At 41.9% G+C, this 21,693-nt stretch overlaps 1 protein-coding gene across 1 annotated transcript in view; it reads left to right on the top strand.

Moving 5' to 3' along the window:
* The window catches only part of SEMA3A (semaphorin 3A), a 221,211-nt gene that overhangs the window by 117,629 nt on the left and 81,889 nt on the right, over positions 1-21,693 (top strand). Inside the window, exon 5 of the mRNA XM_019509508.1 lies at positions 4,943-5,062. Coding sequence (XP_019365053.1) covers positions 4,943-5,062 — 120 coding nt within the window. The remainder of the gene's footprint in view (positions 1-4,942; positions 5,063-21,693) is intronic.

The raw sequence follows: 21,693 nt of genomic DNA, 5'->3' as shown, positions 1-21,693 counted from the left end.
CTGCCGGCATCTGTTTCAGGCCAGGAGAGAAAATGAAAGGCACCGTGGATTCCAAATGGAACAGTCACAAGACAAATAATCAGCTGATTGTTAGTAGGAGACGATCATTTTCCAAAGAGCTTCAATGAGTTAAACACCCCCAGAACTGCTGATTTTCATTTGTTCCTTGTACCAGGAACTTTTAAAAAGTGTTTAGGTCTTTACAGATGTTAAGGTGTCCTATGTCCAAGTGTAAGCAATACAACCAAGATTGTGAAAGTTCCTTAAAATTCCAAAATGGGTGTTAATGAGATTTAAAGGGTTCTAGTTATCTGCATAAGGATAATTTCAGTCCCTCCTATCAATGAAAAGTAGGCTGCATAAGGATCTGAGCCTTATTGCTTGTCTTAACTTTTTTCATTAAATTCAATGCAAAATTTGCTGTTGATGCACACGAACTATCCAGTTTTCCTAGTAGTGTGACAGAATTATCTGCCTATCTGGAATCATAATTCACTGTAGCATACTTCTTACCCATGATAACAACTTGCACAGTTTAGCCTTGGTTTTGCTTTCATCCTCTGCTTTGTCAACGTTTGCAACACCTTAAAGCAAGTACTCCTCAGGAATTCAACAACTCTTCTTCCTTAAGCGCTAAAGACAAAAAATACCGAAAATACATTAAAATTATTTATTTTTAGCTGTTTTGGTAGCTAAAGAATTCTGGACTATACACTTAAGGTTCAGTGAACAGTTTTGTTCCTTCAGTGCACCAAGGAAGATTGTTCCTTTCAAAAAGCTAACAATGAGGGGGGAAAAAAACAAATTGTGTGCTTTAATAGTCATTAGGGTTGTGCGAAACAGCACCGTTTCATTTCAACTTCCATTTTGCCATTTTGAAGGGACAGTGTTTCATTTTGTCATTTCGTTTCAGTTTGAAGTACTCTTCCATTTCGTTTCGTCAAAACTGTTTTACTGTTTTGACACGGTTCGACGTTTTGCTCATAGGCTATAATGGGGAATCATGAAAATGCCTACACCTTTGTCATTTCATGACTGATTCAGATGAAAATTGGAGGGATGGTAGACCCTTCTGAGGGCATGATGTCTGCCGAGCTTCAAGAAGATAGGTTCAGGGGGGTTTGGGAAACTGCACCTCAAACCTTTCAACGGAAAACTCATACCACTTGCTGGCAGCGGCAGCCTGATGTCATCCCATGTGCAGATCTGGGAGACTGCGCCCCTTGGGAGGGCTGCAGGGCTGTGCCAGACTCTTCCCAGGGGTTGCAGGCTCCTGGATCTGCATGCAGGAGGACAGCAGGCTGCCACCGCTGGCTGGGGCCAGTGCCAGCACCAGCACCCGAGTCTGCCCAGCACAGCCTGTGCCGAGTGCTGGAAAGAACCCAGTGGTGGCACTGGCCCCAGCCAGCAGCAAAAGCCTGTTTTCACCCCACACAGAGATCCAGGGGCCTGTGCCCCCCAGGAGGGCTGCGGAGCTGTGCCAGACTCCTCCTATGGGGTGTGGGCCCCCAGATTGTCATGTGGGATGACAGCAGACTGCTGCTGGGGCCACCAGCAGCACCAGGCTTCCCGTCTATACCCAGAACAGAAGTTCAGCACAAGGAGACTAGTTTAAGAATGGCAGAACCCAGTCTAAGGTTTGCCCACCCCCCTCCCAACCAAGGGGCGAACATATATTTTGTTTGCTACTGATCTAAACTACCCTGCTTACAGAAAACCACGTAACTTAGATGGATTCGGCCTCAGGCTTTATGAATGTTGGTACCTAGCCAATATGAAGTTGTTACATTATATGCTGGTGCAAACCAGAAAACCATGGCTAAGTAAAAACTGTCAAAAAGCCAGAGGTGAAAAAGTTGCATAGATTGGACAAACAACTGAACTGACTTTCACTTTTCAGTTAAAACAGACAGCCACATGTCTGGACCGGCACAGGCCAGAAAGGGGCACTAGAACAAACCTCCCAACCTGCCGGTATTGATGGGGAACATCCCTGATTGGCTGCCCAGCACCCCCTCCCCCCTTGCTGTCCCCCTGCAGTGAAGGGAAGGAGCCTCCCATCCAGGGGCTGGCTCCTGCAGTTGGACGTCTGCCCATGTAGGGGGAGACGCACACTTTAAGATAGACTTGAATGGAGGTAGCATCACACTGAATCATTTTAGGTTAGACTAGACTTCAGGGGGTTTCCCCCACCCTGGGCTGGGGTCCCCCAAGCCCTGGTCTGTCTGACTGTGCAGGGGAGAGGGGAGGGGATCCCCCTTTGCTCCTATGGCTGGGCAGACCAGGATTCAGGGGACCTGGGGCCATGACTTGGGGGCTTTTATCTCCTGCCTACCCCCTCCTCTCTGCTGCCCCACAGGCAATTGCAGACAGGATGCAGGCTGGGAAGCAGAGGCAGAAGGTTTGTTGCCTCAACTCTGTGAGAGTCTGGACGTGGGGCCAGCTAGGTGCTTGGCTGGAGCAGCAGAGTATGACCCGTGGTCCAGCAGGCTGCCCTGTTAAGAGGGCCTAGCAGGGCATCCTGGGATTCTAGGAGACTGCAAAGTAACTTGTTTCAGGAGCGGATCTGGGATAGAAGTTTGATAGACTAGTCTAACCTGAAGCGATTCAGTGTGATGCTACATCCATCCAAGTCTATCTTAAATCAGGTGCAGCCATTTTGAAACTGATCTATGTGTGCTGAACTTCTGTTCTGTTACAGGTGTAGACTGGTTTTCGATAACTAATACTGTTTTATATATAATTTGTGCCTCTAGCCAATGTTTCTTTCCTTTCTTGGTGCACCTCTGTAGCTTTTCATAGCACTTCATTTGTGAAGTGATACTGTAAAGTGCAGAGAGACCCTAAATGGAATCTCAATTAATTGCTGCACTATTTGCTTAATTTCAATAATCTATTATTATAGCTGGAACCTTGCTTTTCTTTAATGACCTTCCCATCTGTTGACAGCTAAGAAATAAAAATGGTGCTTGTTGCTTGTCCCTTGATTCATATTGATTTATCCTGACTCACATGGGAGTGGAAGGCAAGAAAATGAGCGTAAGGTTAAAAAAAGGTTAAGAGGAGCATCAAAGACATTTTCACAAGCTAAAAGGGTTGATGCTCTTTAAAATCTCAGCCTCATATGCTGTACATAATAAGGACTATAATTAAGTGATTGTCTCCCTTTTAAAAAGCAGTTGAAAATGACACAGAAGAATGATAAAACGTTAATTAATGATATGCTGTTCTGTTTCGCTTCTGATTACACCTCCCGCTGGGCATGACTGGTCTATTTGCTTCTAATCTCTACTGTGAATTCATTCAATTCCACGCCTTTCTGCTATCATGTTTTCACCCTTCCTGACTTTCATGACTACCATATGGTACAGAGTCACTGTAGGTTCAATTGATAATTCTATGCTGTCAGTATTTCAGGGAAGAGATGACAGTGTTTTCCAAAAGGCGTATTTGGACATGGCTGTCCTACCATGGAAATGTCTAAAATTGGCATGAAAATCATAAGCTTGTTTCCAAAATGTGTTGTAAAATCAGATTGTGGTGGGATTCATTCTGGCCATGCAGAATCTATTACCTGAGCTTCAGAAACCAGTTGTTTTTTGCTCAGGTACCCTTCTCACTGGCAGTTCTTTTAAGTTAGATACATAAAGATCCCCAGCAATAGGAATGATCATAGGAATGGTGATATATAAGGGAGATAATATGCTAGTTCTGATTTGAGATGCAGCAATGAAAGGATGCAAAAGTGCAACTTCACCTCAAAGTGCAATTTCAGCTCCCTAAAACCAGAATATCTGTATGGAGTAAGTGCATTTGCACCAAGAAAACTGACACCATAATCTGGCTCTACCCATCTGACCTCTTGAAACTTTTTATGGATCTGATCATTGTATATCTAATTCCTTCTTATGGAATTCCCCTATTCATCAAGTGGTCTAGCATTACAGTGACTAGTGCCAAAATGCAGGGATCTATCTTGGGACTTGCGCCTGGTCTTTGGAAGTAGGACCGCATTATCCTGTGTCCTCTTTGGCCTTTCTGATTGAGTCAGCAGTGCCATATGCAGGACTATATTATTCTGTGAGTTGCATCTCAGACATGGTTGCCTGCATGCTACTTATGGAGAGCATTTTCCCCCTTCTCCACAGCCTTCTAAGAGCTGCTCGTGCCACCATAAGAAGCACAAACATTGACAGAAAGAGAAAAGCCATGTTCTGCCCCTACACTGCAAATGGTACTCAGGAAGTCACTCCTAAAGGATTTTGTGCCTAGCAGTTCACATCTGAAGAATTTAAGGAAAGGCCTCCTAATCTGGGAACCCATAAGCATTACTTTTCCACTGGCCAGTTCCTTGTAAACATTTATGCCTGTGCAAAGTGGATATAAACTACTAGCGTACTGACTTGAGAAACTGGGTCTAAAATTTTTTAAATGTCTGATTGTGCAGGTCAGAGGGACAAATACAGAAGTATGTCTGAAATAAAAATCAGTACCACAGTATAAAAGCTGGTACTGTATGGTCGTATATTCAATAAGGAGAATAAGTTTTACTGCATTATACAGTTATCTCATTCTGGTCCATATATGCATGAGTATAACAGAAAACATAGTTGCCATGCTTTCTATTTATCATGTAATATTTGATAACTTTCTTAACTGACCCAGCTTTTGGAGGCAAGTCATTAGGTGACAATAGTAACTTTGGTTCCAAAAATTGAATTTGCCGGCCCCTCTGATTGTGAAAACGATCCTCAAAATGTGACCGGAGTACGTCAGAAACGAGAAGACAAAAGAACCCAGAATGTATTTATTTATGAATTTTAAATTCCATGTCTTTTAGTTAAGTCTTATGGTCTTGAGGGTCCTTAGAGTTGTCATCAGTGGATAAATATTTGCTCCTGTCCTGACAGAATCCTTACAATGATCTCATTTCATCCTCCAGATGGAGAGTTGTACTCTGGGACAGCGGCAGACTTCATGGGTCGAGATTTTGCCATTTTCCGAACTCTGGGCCACCATCATCCAATCAGGACAGAGCAGCATGATTCTCGGTGGTTAAATGGTATGCATGATGTACATGTATCCAGTGTTATGTTTGTTCAGCCTATAAAGTTGCATACCAGAAACAGTTTCCTTCTAGCAACATTCATGGACCACATTTCTCTTTTATTTGGAGCAGAACTTTGCCTTAAACTAGTTAAACTAATCAAAAGTGATTTATAATGGAGCATATTTGTTTTTAATTACAATGAGATTTGTGGAGTGTGATTAAATTTAAAACATATCCACATATTGCACCTAAAGCAACATTGTATCGCAATAACAGATTTTGAACTCCGTAAGTAAAGCAGGATGTCTGCTTTTGAGAAATGACTGACAGGAGTCTAAGGACAGAGGCCAGAGTGAAAGCTTTCAGGAGTTATACAATATATTACAATATTTGACATTGGCCTTCAGGAAAAAAGAAAAGTAGACACCAGGAACATGTAAAGCATGCCCTAACTCCCAATATTGTGGACTAACAAAGGAGTCTTGGGTAATGTAGGACTTGCTTCCTTTATGTAAAATCACAGTTTGCAGTAACTTCTATTTCTTATGTGTGGTCAGATCCATAACTGCCTAACAGGTGCAACCACCGAGCAGGCACGTGTCATCAAAATGCATGTGTTGCTATACAAAGGATTGGCCCAGCTTCAGCAGTCATCAAAATTTCCACTGATTTAGATCAAAAAACTGGGTGCACAAATGTGTGGTCATTTTTCTGCAAGAACATCTGCTTGCCTTCATATTTCTACAAGGCTGATCCGTGATGACTGGTTTTGATGATTCATTTAAAGAAGTGGTTCTCAAGAATGTTAGACTCAAGACACCCCTTGTTAGACTGGAGGCAGCCTTTCATACCTTTTGTGAATTGAGTGGCACTCCATTTCAAAAACTAACTTTTTTATTACAGTGCTTACCTCTTTGCAGAGGAGCAAGGCAGTGGACATGGGGAAACAGGCAGGCAGGGAGAGTCTGAATCTGCCATATCTGTTTATCTCCTCACATCTGAAACTTAACCCTGCCCTTATCTGCTTATCTCTTTCTCACCTTGCTTTTTTACTGACACTTCCTGCATCACCTGTTAAAGGAGTTTGCGGCACCCCAGAGTACCCCATCACCCCACTTGAGAATCACTAAAAATGAGACTATGAGAAATGGGTCAGATGAATGGTCCATGTAGTCCAGTCTCCTTTTTCCAACACTGGCAGAAGTTGATGCTAGAGGGAGAGCACTGAACCAGATATATCTGGTGTTATCTGGCCCCTATCCAGTACCCTCCGTGCATCCACCATTATTGGTTTAGAGATGCCAGAGGAAACACCCTCAACCATTCTGTTCACTGCTTTGAAGTAATGGGGGTTTCTCTAAGATTTCCCTACTCTGGAGCATGCCATGCCCACCCATCCCTAATTCCTGATTTAAATCCTTTTAAGTAACAATTATAAATAACAATTTAAATAACAGCATAAGTGATAGTGGGGGTGGGAGGTACAACTCTTCACCACTGTTGCTGCCCCTGCTGCTGCCAAGAGCTGGGTCCAGATGGGCTGCAGCTCCACACCCTGCCATTGGCACAGAAATCTGAGGGGCATATGCCTCCCTGTGTCCCTCTCATCAACATATCACCTGTGGTCTGCAGCTCATGCCACCACCTGCCCAGTGCAGCGAAAGAAACCCCAGGTTGACTTCACCATCTGTTGTGGATGTGCCTGACAGGTTTCAGGTGGGGGTTGGGGTCCTATGTCCACAACTAATGATGCCATATTAGTGCTGGGTGGAAGCAGTCCTGCCTGCCTGTATAGCACAGTGGAAAGACCCCTGCCCACCCACCCATCTGGCACCACGTCCATGAGTTGGCAGTCTGGATCCAGCCTGTAGGTTGTATTTTGCCCACCTGTTATACGCTGTATGTCTATATTGTGCTACTGCTGTTCCACCCACTCTCAAGCACACCCAACCCACCTGCTTCCACTGTCATGTGCTAAATACAGAAATACAGTGATGAACTACTTCAGAAATGGTGGGTGGGGGTGCTTCCATGGCTGTTCTGAAGTATGCTGGAGACCTGGGAATGAGACTGGGGGGATGGGACTTCAGACAGTACCAGGAATGCAGCATAGACAAGTCCCCAGTGAGCTCACATGTTTCATGCCATTAAATAGGAATTCATAATATATTTTCTTCTAAAGATTAGAGCTTACTCTGTAGGAGTAAGTTGAACCCACTGGCGCACACATTTCTGAATCCATCAGAAGTTTGACATTCATATATTTTACACTCTCCATGCCTTATTTACATTTGCAGTGAGGTCCAGGTATCCCTGTTTGCATTCAGAGTTCAGTGCAGTTGCAAAAATGCAGACCTAGACTTTTCAAGTACAAAAATAGTTTCCCTTTAGAGAGTTTACTTTTTATTGGCTATTACTTGTCAACATTTTACTATCTTGTGGTCAGATCTTAAAGATCTTTGGAGGAAATAATTTATCTTTTATTTGAACTACGATACTTACTCAAAGAAGAGTTTTTTTTCACCCAATCAACATGAAGAAAAAAGCTCCTTGTCTTATATTCAAATACAAGGAAACCTCATTAAAAGTGTTGTCTATCATTATACTGCTGCCAGAAGCAGCATATGCTCAAAATTAGAAACCAACTATGAAGTTAATTAAATGGAGCAAACTGAGCATGACTATGAAACACAAGGCCCATATTGGGCAAATATACTGATGGAAACCTACCAAAACTCCTCCCCCCCCCCATCCCAATTTCATGTCTCAGGCCAAATGAGCCAAATCAATTTTAAATTCCATCAGCTGAGCAGAGTTCAGCCATTCTGGTCCATGTGGTACTACCACTGGCAAGTATATGACTCCCCAGACTCTTCAGCCTGGGGCTTCAGATATTCCCAAAGTCAGTGCAGCCCATCGAAATAAGATATATACTAGTGCTCATTCAGCTCAGTCTCCCTCAGCACAGATTCTTTTTCAAGTCATGGTGGGCTACTACAATGAATACTTTCCAGCTTCCTCTTCACTCCCACAGCTGAGCTTCACCTTTCTTCCCCATTCCCATTTCCTTATGAGCTTTCAGTGTCTGGCAAACATCACAAAATGGGGTCCCAAGCTGTTCACCCAGAATCCCTATGTCGCTCCCTCTCTCAGCTGGTTGCCATCCATGAAGTGGAGCCAGTCCAGGTCACCCCATGCCTCATCTGCATATAAAGTTTTGAAACATCCCAGGCCTTATGACAAGAACTCCCAGTTCCAGTCATGTTTGGAGAGCTAATTAGCACATGGATGTTTTGTGGGGGTATCTGGAGTATATACACACCTACTAAGCAATGTGGGAGCTGTGGGATCACTGTGGCTTGAAACATTGTTGTCTGCTGGGGCCTAGCCTCATTTGCCTCCATATAGGCAAATGACTATGGGTACCCATAGACTTAGTTCATCCCAAATTGATGTATTCAACATTTTTTGAAACTGCTGCAAGTTTTAGCACAGGTGCTCCAAACACACACTTTAAAGCAGCAACCCACTTATTATATTAAGTTGCTGCTTAAAAAGGTGTGTTTGGAGCACCTGTGCTAAAACTTGCAGCAGTTTCAAAAAATGTCAAATACATCAATCTGAGATGAACTAAGTCTATGGGTACCCATAGTCATTTGTCTATATGCAAATGACTATAGGCATGTTTATTTCAAAGTCAGTATTTTTAAATTTACCCCTAACTTCCATGTGCTCAGGGAGAGCATGGTTTGACAGAGGGAGAGGCTGCAGAGGGAAGAAGTTGGAGAGAATTGGGGAAGGAGACCACCTGACCCCTCAGATATTTTTCCCAGCTGTAGCAATGGGAGGGAGACAAATTCAAGGCAAACCTCCAATAATTAGATTCTATACCTGGAAAATTATACACATTTGTAATTTTTCCATATGTATTATTTAATTATTGGGGAGTTGTTTTTTATTGAGTAACCTTATATTCAAATAGAGACATTATATAGAATAGCCAACACTATTGATCCTGACTAAGCATTCAAGGAGCTTTTTGTAATGCAAGTAAGAAATAAATAAAATAAAAATGTCAAAAGACACAGAATTTGATTCTTTACCCATTAAAATTAGTAGCAAAACTCCTTGGACTATAATGAGAACAGCTTCAGATCTAATGGATATTGTTTCTGCTGTCAGGTCTTGCTGTTAAGCCAGAAATATTTATTTGGATAATAGACAGGATTTCTGGACTTCAGAGAACATTCAAGTTCAAGGCAAAGGTCTTCTTCCTGATTATAGCGATAGTATCTGCCATGACAGTATCTTACTATCTAACAGATTACTGTTAAGGATATTACAGCACCTTCTTTCATTGTGATGGCCTTGCTGAAATAAAGTCCAACCATGCAAGTAAAAGCTGGTTTTGTACAGTAGATTCACACAGCGACAGCTGACTCAGGAGGATTTATGCAGTGGGAAAGCACAGCCATTGTCCACAGACCCTGTACTTCATCGCTGAAAATGTGTCATTCCTTTGTGGATTCAGTTATCAGTCTCAGCACTGAATGTGAGAACTGCTTTTCCCAAATTAGCACTAAGGTTACATCTGACAGGGTGCAGAAACCAGAACTGCTTTACTCTGAAGATAGAGAGGGCTAGAAGAACGCACACAAAGAGCTTGAAAACCCTGAGCCCTCTTGAAATTAAATATGATTATTGAACCAGCATAAAAGTGGAGACACAATGTTTTACATTATACAAAAGGAATAAGATGTTCAGATGTAAATATACTGCATTCTAGTATGGAGTGGCCCTATAGAATTCAATAAGACAGGAATGGAGTAGGGTCTGTAGAAATTATTCTAAATAAAATCTATATAACATGATAGAAAAATATTTTTCTTATTTTTTAAAATGATACTGGGTATTATGCTGTCGAATCCTAAAGTTGGTTAAAAAATCCATTAGTAACTATTATTCATTATTTGAAAGCTTTAGGACTGTTCCATTACATTCTCACTGATAAGGTTCTGCCAACATTTCCACTGAATACTCCTATTTGCAGTGACTTACAAGGAAGTCCAAAAACAATAATCATTTGGGGCTGAAACTTTGCAGACACACAAGTCCTTTCAGTTCTCTTTTTCTATTTATCTTTTAAAAAGTGTATTTATCCCTGGTTTCCGATGCAGTGAAAGTGCATTTCTAGTTAAAGTGTCAGCACGGAAAGTTGCAGTAAGATTTTTATATTCAAACTCGGTATGCACCTGATAGGGTGAACTTTCCTATTCCTTTCCTCAGTTTCCTTCTGGAGAAACTTCTTCTTGGTCATACTCTATTCAGTTCTCCTTATTCCCTAACCTCTGAAATGACTGCCAACTAGGGTGTCAGCTGACTGCCAGTTTGTGAATGCAGTTTTTCCCAACATCAGTGGTGTGTTACTGGGGACCTCAGTTTGTCTGACATGTCTTGTCAAAGAGATGCAGGGTGTCTAAGGGCAAGAGTTTTCCATCAAAGTGCTTTTGTCAGGAATTCTTCCCTTTGAACAAGCATGGATGTTCTTGTTAGGACCAGAGAGAGGAAGCTCTCCCTCAACATAAAAAAGCTAATAGAACAGGGACTGAAAGATTATAAGAGCATGTGAAGATGATGAGTTCCTGCTGTACCTGGTTGAGAAAAGGAATCCGAATGTCAATTTTCCATGTCCCAAGAGGCATAATTGGCCAGTACTGCACTCTGGGCAATGGTGGCAGTGCAGGAGCAGCAACAGTGGCTGGAAGTTTGCTGCTGCTGTTGGAGGTGTCACCCCTTTTTTTGCTGCTGACAGGTGTCAAGTGGCCAGCTAAACACTGGTTTTGGGCAGCAAAAAAATGAGGCAACCTCTCCCTCAGCAGCAGTGAATCACCAGCTGTTGCTTCTCTACTACACACTGCTGCTGCTCTTACTCTCTGCTGCTGAAGCTGGAGTTGGAGCTAGAACTGTTGTAGGGAAGATGTAGGGTTGAGGTGAGAAAGGGTGGAGTGGGATGATGGAGGATGGGGAACGGGAGGTGAGGCACCCTCTAACTCCATTCCAGACCCTCACCTTAGGCAACACCCTGCTCACTAGGGCTGTGCAAAGCTTCAGTCGCTGATTTAATTTGGAGGCGATTCAGTCCAATGCAGCAGGGGAATCTCCGAATCCAAATCGAATCAGGAGACACATTAATATCTCTGAATTGTATCGGAAGCCTCTGAATTGATTTGGAGAGATTCGATGAGTCAGCCATAGACACAGCTTTATATGTTTTTTCCATATACCTCAAGGTACCAGGCATGGCTTGTGATGGTGGGGTGGATGGAGAGTCCCAAGGGATCATGGGAGGCGATCCCCTGCACACTCGGCAGCAAACCTGTAAGCGGACCAGAAGTACTTCCAGTCCACTTCCAGGTCCACTGCCGAGCACACGGGGGATGTCCCCCCGTCCCACCAGTGCTCCCGTGTGATGCTCCATCCATCCCACCATCTCAGCGTTCACGAGCCACACCTGGTATCTCAAGGCACATAGAAAAAACATATAAAACTGTGTCTACAGCTGAATTGCTGATTCTACAAATCAGAATTGAATCTTCAGATTCACATTTAGCCAGATCGAATTGGGACAGTGATCTGAATCAACGAATCAAATCACTGCCCCCTGACTCGAGCCTAATTTGAATCGAATACTGCCTGCTTCACACACCCCTGCTGCTTGCCCACACATCATTATGCTACTGCCTTAATCACTTGCCATAGTCTGGAAGCATGTGAAATTAAAGACGAAAAGGTGCTATTTTGATTATGGATAGGTTAGATTAGTGATTCTCAGCTAGGGTGCCATGGCACCTTGGGGTTCCTGGAGATCCTTTAAAGGGTGCCACAGGGTGCCACACAATGTTAGTCCTGTGAGGTTTGCAAACATGATTCATAAGATAAAGTCACAGATTTTAAATAGGAATCCATAGTGTTAAAACCACTCTGCTCTGTTGTAAGCTTTCTTTGCAACAGAAGGATTCCTCTTGTATTGGTCTGTGGTCAAAAAACCTGAAAAAGCTGAGCACTGACATTTTCCAAGGTGTGCCACGAATCTAACAAGGGGTGCCTCAAGTTTAATGAGGAGCATCTTGAGTCTAAAAAGGTTGAGAACCACCAGTAGACGGTCAGATCCTGTCCATGTTTTTGTCTTCTATGAGCTGCTTCAGCACTACAAAGTAGACAGAGGGATGCCCTAGCAAAGCAGCTGGGGATTCCCTTGATACAGTGGGAATTCCCGAGTGATCTAAAACTAACATGTTCAGCCGCACACCATCCAGTCCCCTCTCCCAGGCGTAAGAGGCATTTCTGGCTGGGCTGAGGGCATGGCTGGAGGCAAGGAGGAGGAAGGGAGCTGCAGTGCAGTATACGAAAACTAATGCTCAGCAATGCAAACTCAGCATACTGAAGCTACTGCTCAGGTTGAAAGGAATAGAAATAGAAATAGATCCAACCCTACCCTGACCAGGTTCTAAGCTGAGCATCTGGCCTCGAAGTTGTAAAGAAAATAATCATAAACATGTATTTTGAAAGAAAACAATATTCAGAGTGGAATACAGGACATTTTAAATGAAATGAAAGTACAACAGCTGCATTAAAGGAGCATTATGCATCTTTTTTGCACCCACAAAAGCAAAGACATTCTGGCTGGGCACACCCTCTTGACAGCAGCCTGAGGTAACGGCACAACATCAGCCTGGATCTCCAGTCTTAACTTGGCATTTCCTTGCTTTCTATGGATTTAAGCCACCCCCTTGGTATTATTTTAGCATCCTTTCTGCGGCTTAATATTTAAAATGGGATAGTAGCTCCGCTTAGTCCCCTGGAGACATTGTCCTTGGTAATCTTTACTTTACAGTTATATAAACAGCTGAGTATTATAGAAGCTGAGCGACTGTTCAATAAAAAAGAAAATGCCCTCTTAAATTTCACAGGCTCCAAGACAGGAAACATGGGCTTGATCCTCTTATGACATTTGTATAGAGCTTTATTGCCATCGCTGTATGTGGTTTCCTTTTATGACAGATTACAAGATGCTTCGGTGCTGGAATTGTGGAAGTATCTTTGCATATTAGTGTACCTTACTGTATGTAGAATAAGGAAGATGGGATTCCAAATAGTTTTAAAGGTTTTTTTCTCTGTATTGTCTCAGGCTCTAAACCTTTGGTCAGGCTCTGTTCCCTTTTCTATCCCTCTGCCTCCCCCAAAAACTGATACCTCTCTCTGCTACATTCCATCTCCGCACAGGATGCCCCAAAGCATCCTGCCTCCTTCCTGCTTTCAGAGATTCATCCCACAGATTCCTCATTTATGCCTGCATAAGGAAATGTAGCACATGGCAACAAAGGGTGCAGCTACACTGCACTAAAAATGGTTCAGTTCCCAGTGTAGCCACATGGTCTACACAAACACATAGCTAAGCCCTGCACAGAGGAGGCAGGATATCATTGCACTCCATAAATACTATTGAGAGTAAACACAAGGGAGTGAAAAAAGCTATTTAAGGTTTAAAAAAACCCCAACAGCACAATATTGGAACAAGAACAAATAGGTGTAAATTATCCAGGAATACAGTTTAGGCTGGAAATCAGAAGGTTTCTAGCAATAGGATGAATGAGATTCCATTATGAGTAGTGGGGGGCAAACAATGTAAGTAACTTGATCAATTTATGAATGGGATTATATGATGTGAATGCCAATGATTACAAGAGACTCAACTTGATGATCCAGGAGGTCTCCCCCAGCCCTATATTACTATATATTTGTTACTGTAGATATAGCCTACCCTGGTTGGGAACTACAAGAGGGATTGTTCCAGGAATTTCTTGCATTTAAAGTATGCATCTCTCCTGCTTGAACCAAAAGACTATGTCAGTCAGCTGGAAGGAGTAGCAGGCTATTATTCTCTTAGGAGTCAGGTGCTAGAGAGGGGGAAAAGGCACACTTCCTTAGCATAGTTTACATAGAAAAAACACCTCAGGTGCTTGCAGGTCTCTCACAAACACATACTTGTAAGAAGAACATATCCCTATTCCATCACATCATCCACTTCATGTTGTTTGTTGCTAAGAGTTATAGCAATAAATAATTCCACAAGTAACGTGAGTTATATTGGTGAGTACAGAAGGTTCTCAGATGCTATAGTGCTGATAGTAATATAAGGACCTGAAGAAACTAGAATCCTAAAAAGATTTTCAGGTTTTTTTCCTTTCATCTCTAATTCCAGAATAAGACATAGAAAGTGATTTTAAATTGCTTTTTCACTACCACCCACTGCTCCCTTCTCTCAGATTCTTTCTTGTGTCATAGTTCCTTCCTTTATTTGTTCTCTTGAAATAAATGCAGAATTACTTAATGCACAAGAATCTTCCTCTTTGGTTGTTTCTTGCTTCTTCTTTCTGCTGGTACTAATATAAGGGAATGTGGAGCCTTAGGTCTGATTGAACTTTAGGTTCTTGATATATTTGAATAAGTTTTTATTTGAATCTGTTGACTCATCCTGGCCATGACTACACGTCTTTACTGCTGAGTAGGCTAATAAGCTGCCGAATAAAGTGTCACTGTCTACATGTGCAATGGTAATAGACCACAGTAACCTAATTAACACCACTAGAAGATAGTACTGTTGGGGGCAGTACGGTTTAAAGGCAGAGTAATTAACTATGATTAAACGCACATGTAGACACTGACCATGGGCCTAAATTGTGCCTGGTCAGCCCAGGCAGCAAGGAGCCAGACTCCTGCCTGCTGCCTAGTCACACGGCTCCACACTGTCAGCACACTTGTGCTCCAGCCAGGCCCAAAGCCACCCGCTGCCACCACCTGGAACCTGGGGCAGGGCAGAGCAGGAGCCACCCGGGCATAACCTGCTCTGCCCTGGCTCAAATAGCTGCTGTCCTGGGCGCACAGTGGCTACATCTACATGAGACACTGACTGCACAGTTGTTATAAACAAGTACTAAATGACTGCTCAGTAACCCAAGTTACTGCACAGTAGCTCTCATGAATGCCTTTTTCATGACACTACTGCACAGTGGCCTAATACTACTGAGCGGACCTGGGCTTGCAGGCTGACCCCCTGGGTCCTGATGTCATTACCTTCACAATGATTTAAATAGAGTAGGTGATATCTTTACCGTAGGATTTTTATTTGACTTGATATTTTTTGCAAATAATTAAATCACCTGTTGAGAAGAAACATGCATTTAGGTAGTTGGTCACCCTGGTTGGCCTTGTAAAACCAGGAAGCCAAGAAGTTTAGCAACCTACAAAATGTGTACCCCTTATGTAATGGTAATGAAATAAAAGTTAGTTAGTTAGCTATGATCTTTCTCAATCTAAGTAATACCATTATCTACAAGTATTTTCATTGATTTCAGCATCAAGAGAGGCAAATGCAGTCCTATTTATATTGCCATTCTATCTGAGGACGTCTGACTTTAGCTCTTTACTTGGACAGTGTTAAAATTGTGGCTAATAAAGATGACTAACCAATGATTACAAGAAAGTTTAGGCCACGGTCCATTCCCAGTGGACCTGTAATTGACTTAATGGAGCAAGATTGGGTCTGTCATATGGAGTATGACAAGCATCTGAATTTATGTTTTTTATTTATATTCCTATTTTTTTTTCCAATTCTGCTCCAGCCATCAGTTTAATTACTGCTGACCCTGTCAATACCAATTTCCTCTTCTCAGGCCACCACGTTCAGAGTCTGGTGGGCATTCAATAGAGATTTACTGTTGACTGGGTAATTTGAGTTCATGTGTGTGGTGAAAAATGAGTGAGAAGAATTACCCAGAAAAGTGGATGCCACGACAATGCATGTCACTATGGTGTGACTGGCTGTGCTGACATAGCTCTCAAAAGCTCTCCCTCTGTGAAAATAGGGCCTGTTTGTGAATTAATTAGTTTCTGGCAGCAGCTTGATTGTTGACCCAAAGTTTGTAGAGTGGAAAAACAATCAGATTAGTGTGTTCAATATAAAGGCCCAGTGCGGCACTTGAGTGTGGTTAGCCAAACTGTTGAAGCTGTGAATAGAGTGAAACAAATTCTTTTTTGAGAAGTCAAGGCAAAGGTTAAGTGTGATGTGACTAGAGCATGCTGGCCGCAGGGGAATGGAGAATTAGAGGGTTTCAGCCACACAAAGCTGGATGGTGCTATGCAAGTTGCATTGATTGTAATGACATTCACAGCAGTGGACACGAAGTCACCAAGTCTGTTTTAGTCTCCATTACAGGAGGAAATTAAGAGGGTTTTTTTATTAGAAGTAGCTTTTATGCAGTTATATGAAACACCAGAGAATGTGACTATGGAGAATACTAGAGAGAGATAGCAGAACCCTAATCCTGTGTCCCAGCACTTCTCAACTTTGTGGAGGTTTTAGATCCACCCTTTTGAAAGTCCTTCTCTAAAATGGATCAATACCAGCCTTGGATGTAGCTTTACCACGGTTTGGATCTGAGTGCAAATAATTGCTTCTTGGCCTCTTGTGGGCTAAGATCAAGTATCAGAGCCTTGTTTTAAGTAATATTAGGGGTATTTCATGAGGGAGCCATTAGAATATACCTAGATTAAATAAACAAAGTAGCAAAAATTCGTTAGAAACACAAGAAGCCTGCCACCCTGTTGTTGCCAAAAGATGTTATGGAGCAGGACCTCAGCTGGTATGTATCAGCATAACTCCATTGAAATCAGGGGAATTATGAGGATTTTCTCCAGCTAAAGAACTTGGTCCATATCAGTAACAACATACTGTATTATAAATACATTATCAAAGTGATTAATTTACTGTCAGAAACTGGTAGCTGGCTGTCTTAACATACGACTCTGCAGTTTAGCTACCTTTTATGGGATTCGTTATTATTTCTGTTACCCCCTTACGTGCCTGTTGAATGCCCTTATAAACTTTCACATAGATCAAACAACCCCCTTGGCAAACCTTTTAAACATGTTAAACATATACAGAAAAAAAAGGAAAACACAACCAGCTTATATAAAGGAGAGTACCATCTTCTAGGCATTTTACTGTCTTGAACCACTTTTGAAGTATGGTTTATGTGGGAGCCCAGTTGGCCTGGCTCAGAGCACTTGCCAAATTTTGGAAAATTTGTGTCCTGACTCAACTTTTGTGGCTTGTTACCTATAATTGACCGAACCAAAACCCCACATGTAAACATGCCTGATGGTTAAACTACTTGTACCAAAAAGCATGCAGTTGTTACAAACGAATGGTCAAATTAGGTATTCAATGCAACAGATTGCAGTTTAGAAAAGTAATTGGCTATTTACATGCACAAATATCAGAACCAGAATGGAATTTGCACTTAAATGATTATGTGTGAAAAAGTAAATCATTGTATTTTGCAGACTTACTCCAAACGTAAAATCCCAATTAACACTAAACCTAGTGATATCGTCCTCTAGATACAAGGTCTCCTTCTCTCTCGCTCTGTCTCCACCGCTTCCCCCGTCTCTCTTCATTTTTTTGCAAATTCCAGTCTGAACACTTGTAAAGCCAAGTAATTGCTTTTGTTCTTTGGGTTAGTTAATTACAAATCTTGATAGACGACAGGTCCTCTGCACTAAAGAAAGACATCACATTTGCACAGTTACAGAATCCCAACACAAATGTGTGTGGCAAATCAGTGACTGCAGATTTATTCATGCCCTTTGGGACCCGTCCTGCCTTTTCAGCTTAGCATGCAATATGATTTAAATTACAGCTTGTGCAGAGCTGTGCCTTGGGATTACACTCCATGTTTCCAACTGTTTATAGTTCAGTGAGCTTTAACCTTTGTGATTCTGAAAATTAAATAATGTCATGGCTGATATCAAACTGATGGCTGGTACAAGATTGCTTAAACAGTCTCTTGTACTAAAATCCTATTTTTACAAGGGTATAAACATCTATAAACAGCTAAGTATTTAAACCATAGCAAACACATTAGAATAATATTAAGAGCGTAATTTAAAAGCCACAGCAGCAGATCATTTCAGTTAATACTGGGCTCTGATCCTGCTTCCCTTGAATTCAGGGGAGTTATGATAGTTGATTTTAAACGGTCAGGATTCACCCTAACTCATCACAGTGTGCCTTGGAGGTATGGCACTGTAGTTGCAACATCGATTTTTTTGCCTTCATTCAACCCAGTAGTCAAAAAAGTTGTTGGTCTTGTGATTTAACTATGTTTATATACTAATGGCACATCTACATGAGACATCTACTGCAGAGCTGTTTAATTAGCTCTGCAATACTGTCTCAGTGTTTACATGTTTGGCCCTATTCAGCCTCAGTAAACTAATTAACTGTACTGTATGTTAGTAGTTATAAATACAAGTACTATCCTATGGTGGCATTCTTTAGTACACAACTTGTATATGATATGGACACTGATGGGCTGGTTGGGACATGTGGGTGCGTCAGTGCAGGAGCTGCCTTCCAGCTAGCCCCACGCTGGAGCACCCTCATGCCCCTGCCAGCCTTTCCACAGTACATTGAGCTAGGTCAGAGCAGCCCTGAGCTGGCAGGCTGACCCTCTGGGTCCCCTGCCGGAAGGGGCTGCTCCAACCCAGCTTAACATGCTGTGGTCCTGGGCATATGTGTAAACGTGGTGCCCAAGAACAATATACTCTGGTGCGATATGTGCCAGAGTGCACTGCGTTGCATTAATTTCATGTGTAGATGTGCCCTAAAAGCGTGTCAGACGTTAAAACCTGAAATTCTTTCAGTAGTAAAACGACGTCATTTCTACTGCACAAACCTACTGAAGACAAGGGATCTGTGCAGGTAATACCAAAGCCGTGACTTTGACCTGCAAAGCCTCTGTTGCTGGTAATGAGATGAATGAAACAAGATGAGAGAATCCAGCTTGACCTTCAGATCCAAGGCTAAGTTTGTAGCTCTGTCTGATGTTTATAAGCTTATACTTTTACATATTCTATAAAATATTTCATATTTTATATACTTTTATGCTTGTAAGCACATTGAGTGTCATCGAGAAAAAAACCCCCTTCCTTGCCTCCATTTCTCCCTCCTGCCACATGTCTTGTTCACACTCACAGTACTTAAAATCTATGAGGAAGGAAGACAGAAAAGAATTAGATAGATGGATCCCCAGATGAGGCCTTTGAGGTTTGTCAGTCTTGCATATATCCCGCTTTGCTACATTTCCACCTAGAGCTAGGCGCATGGGCGCATTTTCTTATTGTTTGAAACTATTCTCAGCACTCATTTTGGCTTGCTGTAAGGAGGGAGAATGATCTAACATGCATTATTTTCTTAGCTGCTGGACTGCAGTTTCTTTTCTTAGGTTGACTGTTTAATCCAATAATTAATTCATTATTTAGAGGAGAGAGAGCAGATGCATTCTTCCACAAAAATATTATGATTCAGTAAAAAATATTTTATATAATAGATTTTTATCCAAGATTCTTCAATTTTCTGTGTTATTAAAAGATTCTATTGCACACTCTGGTCTCAGAATTTGCAATATTTTGTTTTAGGTAAACAGAAATCTACTATAAATTCCAAAGTTGCAGGCCTCTATATTTGTTTTTTTGGGGGGGGGGGTTACTTTATAAAATGCCCAAATGCTTTTATTTTAGTAGAAACATCTTAGCTGTGTTTCCTCACATCTTGCTTAACAAGTTACAGACCACTGAAAAGGTGAGTTACACTGACCCTATTACAAACAGACTATGGTGTAATCAGTGTACAGAGACAGAGAATGATCCTAAAGTGATATAAAACAACTTCAGTGCGCTACATCAGTTTACACCAGTGAAGGAACTGGTCCTTAGATTAGGTATACACCACACACACACCCCCACACACACACACATGCGTGCACGTGTGCATGCATGCACACAAAGTTAAGACAAGTCCATACTACCTCTAGACCCTCCTAATAAAGCACTGCACACCCACTTTGGCTAGGGACAGAAATTATACATAAAGCAGTATAAGTGATTGGAAACTGGTTCAAATCTGTAACACAATGGAAATCCTGTGCACATAAACGGGTTTTGGCCATTTTGAATGCAGTTTAAGATAAACCTGGATGGATGCAGCATCATATGTAATTGATTTAAGTTAAATAAGGTTATTGAATTTCTGTCCCAGATCCCCTCCAGATTCAAGTTAATTTACAGTCCCCCAGCATCCCAGAATGCTTTGCAGCTCCCCCACAAACCTCCGCTCACAGGGTGGGCAAGCTAGTTTTGGTCCAACCTGCCTGCTCCAGCCCAGCAGAGGGGTGTGCTCTAGCACCTCTCAGCTTCTGTCCTGGGCCACTGCAGGCACATGGCTGCATTTCTGGACTCAAAAGAGAATGCCTGTTCACTTGCTTATCAGTTCAGTCTTCACAATTGAAACTGACCTGCAAAGATTGAATTGATTCAGCCTCAGGTTTTTTGACTGTCCGCACTTAGCCTTCAAATGCCCTAAATTCAACACAGCTGCCATTGAAGTGACACTAGGACACACCAATATGTTCACTTAAGACAATGAGCTTACTAAAGATTGGAGCTGGGCATATTTCGAACAGAGGCTATATATCATTTTTTTCAGGCTCCCTTTGCACATGGAGCTGGTGTTCCATATTTCATCATGGAGCTACCTAGTATGGTTGGAGGTCCCTAGCATGCTCATAAATTCAGGTGTTTACCCAGAGAAATATAGGAGTACTGTCATACTGTATAATAAAGACTCCCATCTAATTATATTGTTAGGGCAGTGTTTAAGATGCACTGAGGTTTTGCAATTACTAATCAGTAAACAATTAATGTATCATATAATGTGACACTGCATGGATTAATGACCCTTCTATTAAGGAAAGCCGGGAACAAAATCGTTTTTTTCAAACCCCTTCAGGCAGAGCTTTGTTTCCATTGGTATAACTGAAAGAATGACTTTATCTGTTGTGACGTGTATATTTTATGTCAGCACCATGGCAGGGGGTCGGACTAGATGATCTGCTCAGGTCCCTTCCGACCCTAGAAACTATGAAACTATGAAACCTAAAAGGCTATTGAAGTTCTGAGAAGTATGGACAGACACAAGAATTGAGCTGCCAAGTTTATCCAAGTTTTTTTGGAGCTTCGTTACCCTCTGTTTCACTGGCAGTGTCCCAGAGGAGACTGCACTTGGCTGTCTTCTTCCTGCACCAGAAGTATCTCTGTTTTCAGGCCTGGATAGCAAGTGGTAGGATGATGGATGTTTTATGCATAGGAAGGTGATGACTAATAAAGTGGCAGAGGGGGAGGAATCATTTGTTTTATGAGGGTGTCCTAAAAAATAGCTCTGTTCCTGGACATTGCCTAGCATAATAGGATCCTAGTCAATGACTGGCACTTGTAGGTGCTACCACCATGCAAATAATAATAAGCAAAAGCAAAAATATTTTCTTTTCCTTTGGTGGTTAAAAGAAAAAAGGTGTGTATGTTTCTGTTAGATTTGTGAGTTATGGAGAAGATGGTTTTATAAATATGCAGCTATAAATAAGAAGTATATTTCTTTTTGGTCATTTTGTTTCATATAACTAGGATGGAAGCTATGGTTTGAACTGGACTGTTTTTTTTTTAATAATTAAAATTTAAAAAAAAGA

The sequence above is a fragment of the Gavialis gangeticus genome, unplaced genomic scaffold, assembly GCF_001723915.1.
Source record: "Gavialis gangeticus isolate Ggan-Ray unplaced genomic scaffold, GavGan_comp1, whole genome shotgun sequence".
Lineage (NCBI taxonomy): Eukaryota > Metazoa > Chordata > Crocodylia > Gavialidae > Gavialis > Gavialis gangeticus.
The sequence above is the reverse complement of the archived record's forward strand: the minus strand, read 5'-3'. Positions and strand labels throughout refer to the sequence as shown.